This window comes from Phytophthora parasitica (genome assembly GCF_000247585.1).
Source record: "Phytophthora parasitica INRA-310 unplaced genomic scaffold supercont2.10, whole genome shotgun sequence".
Taxonomy (NCBI): domain Eukaryota; phylum Oomycota; class Peronosporomycetes; order Peronosporales; family Peronosporaceae; genus Phytophthora; species Phytophthora nicotianae.
The window spans coordinates 686,776-689,003 of NW_008648996.1; the positions used below are offsets into that span (position 1 = coordinate 686,776).

The 2,228-nt window shown below is 51.5% G+C and overlaps 2 protein-coding genes across 2 annotated transcripts; both read left to right on the forward strand.

Moving 5' to 3' along the window:
* Nucleotides 1-129: 129 nt before the first annotated feature.
* Nucleotides 130-261, forward strand: PPTG_21948 (hypothetical protein; the record flags this gene model as incomplete). The annotated part of the gene is made up of 1 exon (XM_008901116.1): nucleotides 130-261. One exon carries the CDS (start codon nucleotides 130-132, stop codon nucleotides 259-261), a length of 132 nt encoding a protein of 43 aa, XP_008899364.1.
* Nucleotides 262-1,014: 753 nt separating this feature from the next.
* PPTG_21949 (hypothetical protein) lies at nucleotides 1,015-1,242 on the forward strand (the record flags this gene model as incomplete). The annotated part of the gene is made up of 1 exon (XM_008901117.1): nucleotides 1,015-1,242. One exon carries the CDS (start codon nucleotides 1,015-1,017, stop codon nucleotides 1,240-1,242), a length of 228 nt encoding a protein of 75 aa, XP_008899365.1.
* Between the last annotated feature and the right edge of the window lie 986 nt (nucleotides 1,243-2,228).

Consider the following 2,228-nt stretch of genomic DNA (forward strand, 5'->3'; position numbering starts at 1 on the left):
GAGCTTCAGGACGAAGCAGGATGGGCAACGGACGTAGAACTTGGCCATTGCATGGCACGGTCTGTACCGTGTCGAGAGCAAGGTGGGTTTGAACACGTACAGCCGTAACAATCTGGCAAGTTGGCTACAATGAACGTGAACCAGCTGAAACACTATCGTGGAAGGTGGATCCGACCGTTCATGGATGAAGTTCCTGTCGGTCTGGATGACGAGCCATCGAATGAGCCTTTGGAAGTGTCCGACCTACCTGCGTCTATTTGACGGCTGGTCGTGAAAACACGGTTATCGCTAGCGCCGGCTGATGAACTGTGGAAATGGTTGGAGACTACCAAGCATGATACAGGAGAATCAGTGGAGGAATGCTGAATCGATGGCAAGGACCACGGTCGCCAAGAAACGATGCTCCGATGATCACTACTACTACTACTATTACTACTACTACAATTGTGCCGGGTACGCAAAAGTTTGATTGCTACTTGGGCAAGCGGGAGTACGACTTGCACACGGACCACAAGGCGATGACATGAGTATTTATGTCGGGTAACCGGACCACGAGCGCTAAGCTAGCGCGGTGTGCTATTGGGCAATCTAGTCGACAGGTCAAGGTACATCACAAGCCTGGTACGGCTATGTGTCATGTTGATGGACTGTCTCAGAGCGCAGTCGAGGAGCGAGACGGAATGGATGGATTGCGAACTTGCGGAGCCTGCAGACAGCCAGGGTGGACCGGTGAAAAAAATGGTTGATAACGAGGAGGGCATCGTGAACGTCCCTGCCTCTGCGGTGAACGTGTTTTGGTCTTGGCTTAAAGCAGTTTATGACTGAGCAGCAGGTAGTGACGTGAATCCGAGCATTGGCTCGTAAGGAGCCACCGACAAGTCGACGTCTGCTTTCGACGTTACCTCCCCCAAGCCGGAGATCCTGTCCTGGGCAGCGGCAAACACCTCGGTCGTAACTGGGTTTTTTTTCAAGGACAGTGCGCTCTCGGTGAACCCGCTTTTCCGATCTCAAGCGATGAAGATGGTTCCGAAGCATTCCGTGGAGAACGGTCCATTAATGCGGATGGTGTATCTACAAGCTAGGATTGGTCCGGCACGGATGTTTACCGCTCCTATGGTATATTGTGAATGCCCTGTAAATTCGGACCATCCTACACTACTGGCATTCGGATGTGTTGTCGTGCCTTTTGGGTTTAACGAAGCCGCTGAAGAAAGTGAGGAGTCATGTGTATTGGCCGGATGAAGGAATGACGTTGCTGAGTAGATGCTGGCGTGCAATCAGTGTGGAAGTGATAAGGAGTCTAGACCGCGGAGTGCTGATCAGAAACAACTGATGCCGGTCGCTGTCGTGGCTGGACCACTCTAGTAGTTAATGGTGGATGCGGCAAGACCGTTGCCTGGCAGCCTGGGGTGGAGCGCAGAAACCTTTATATTCTCGTGTTCGTGGACTATTTCACCCGAGGGACTGATGCTTTCGCGGTCGATCGTCTGGATTCGGTCACTTTGGGGACGTCATGGTGAACGTTATGATGGCTCATCGCGGTTATTGAGCGACAACGGTATTAATTTTACGCCGGAAATTGCCATGTTGTTCTATCAGACGTTTGGTATCATGAAGGTGTACATATTATCCGCAGACACATGGACTTATGGAACAGTTCAATGCTTATCGTATGCTACCGATGCATGTTAGTGAAGAACAGAACGACTGGTACGTATATACCGCGGGTGCTGTTCGTTTATCGGACTGCCTTCCACGAGGCGTTAGGTGATTTGCCGATTTTTTTCATTGCACAGTCGTGACCCGACGATTTCGTTGGGCGTCGCGTTCCTAAATTTGAGTAAAAAGTGGAAGAGCCATGATGTGGCTCTCTATCGTCGGGAACTGCGTCGGTCGCTGCATGGAGAACTTCGAGTGAGCTGTGGATTCTTGCACGCCACCTTTCACACCTTACGTAGAAGTCTTGACAGCCCGATCGTCCTTGGTCGTACTCCGTAGCTGTGCACGCGTTTGTCGGTCCAATGCCATCCATCCTAGCCAACGCGCTTGGCCTTAGTGCTCGTAGCTTCGCGGCCACAACCTCAAATGCAGGTTGGGTGGCGCCTTGATGACTGACTTGTGCATCAATGCTGTGACGGGGTCACACAGCACCTTGTGCAGAGGAAGTTTATTTCCTCTAGAGTATACAAACTCTAAGTGAACGACCGTTCACGTGTCCCTGGTCTGAA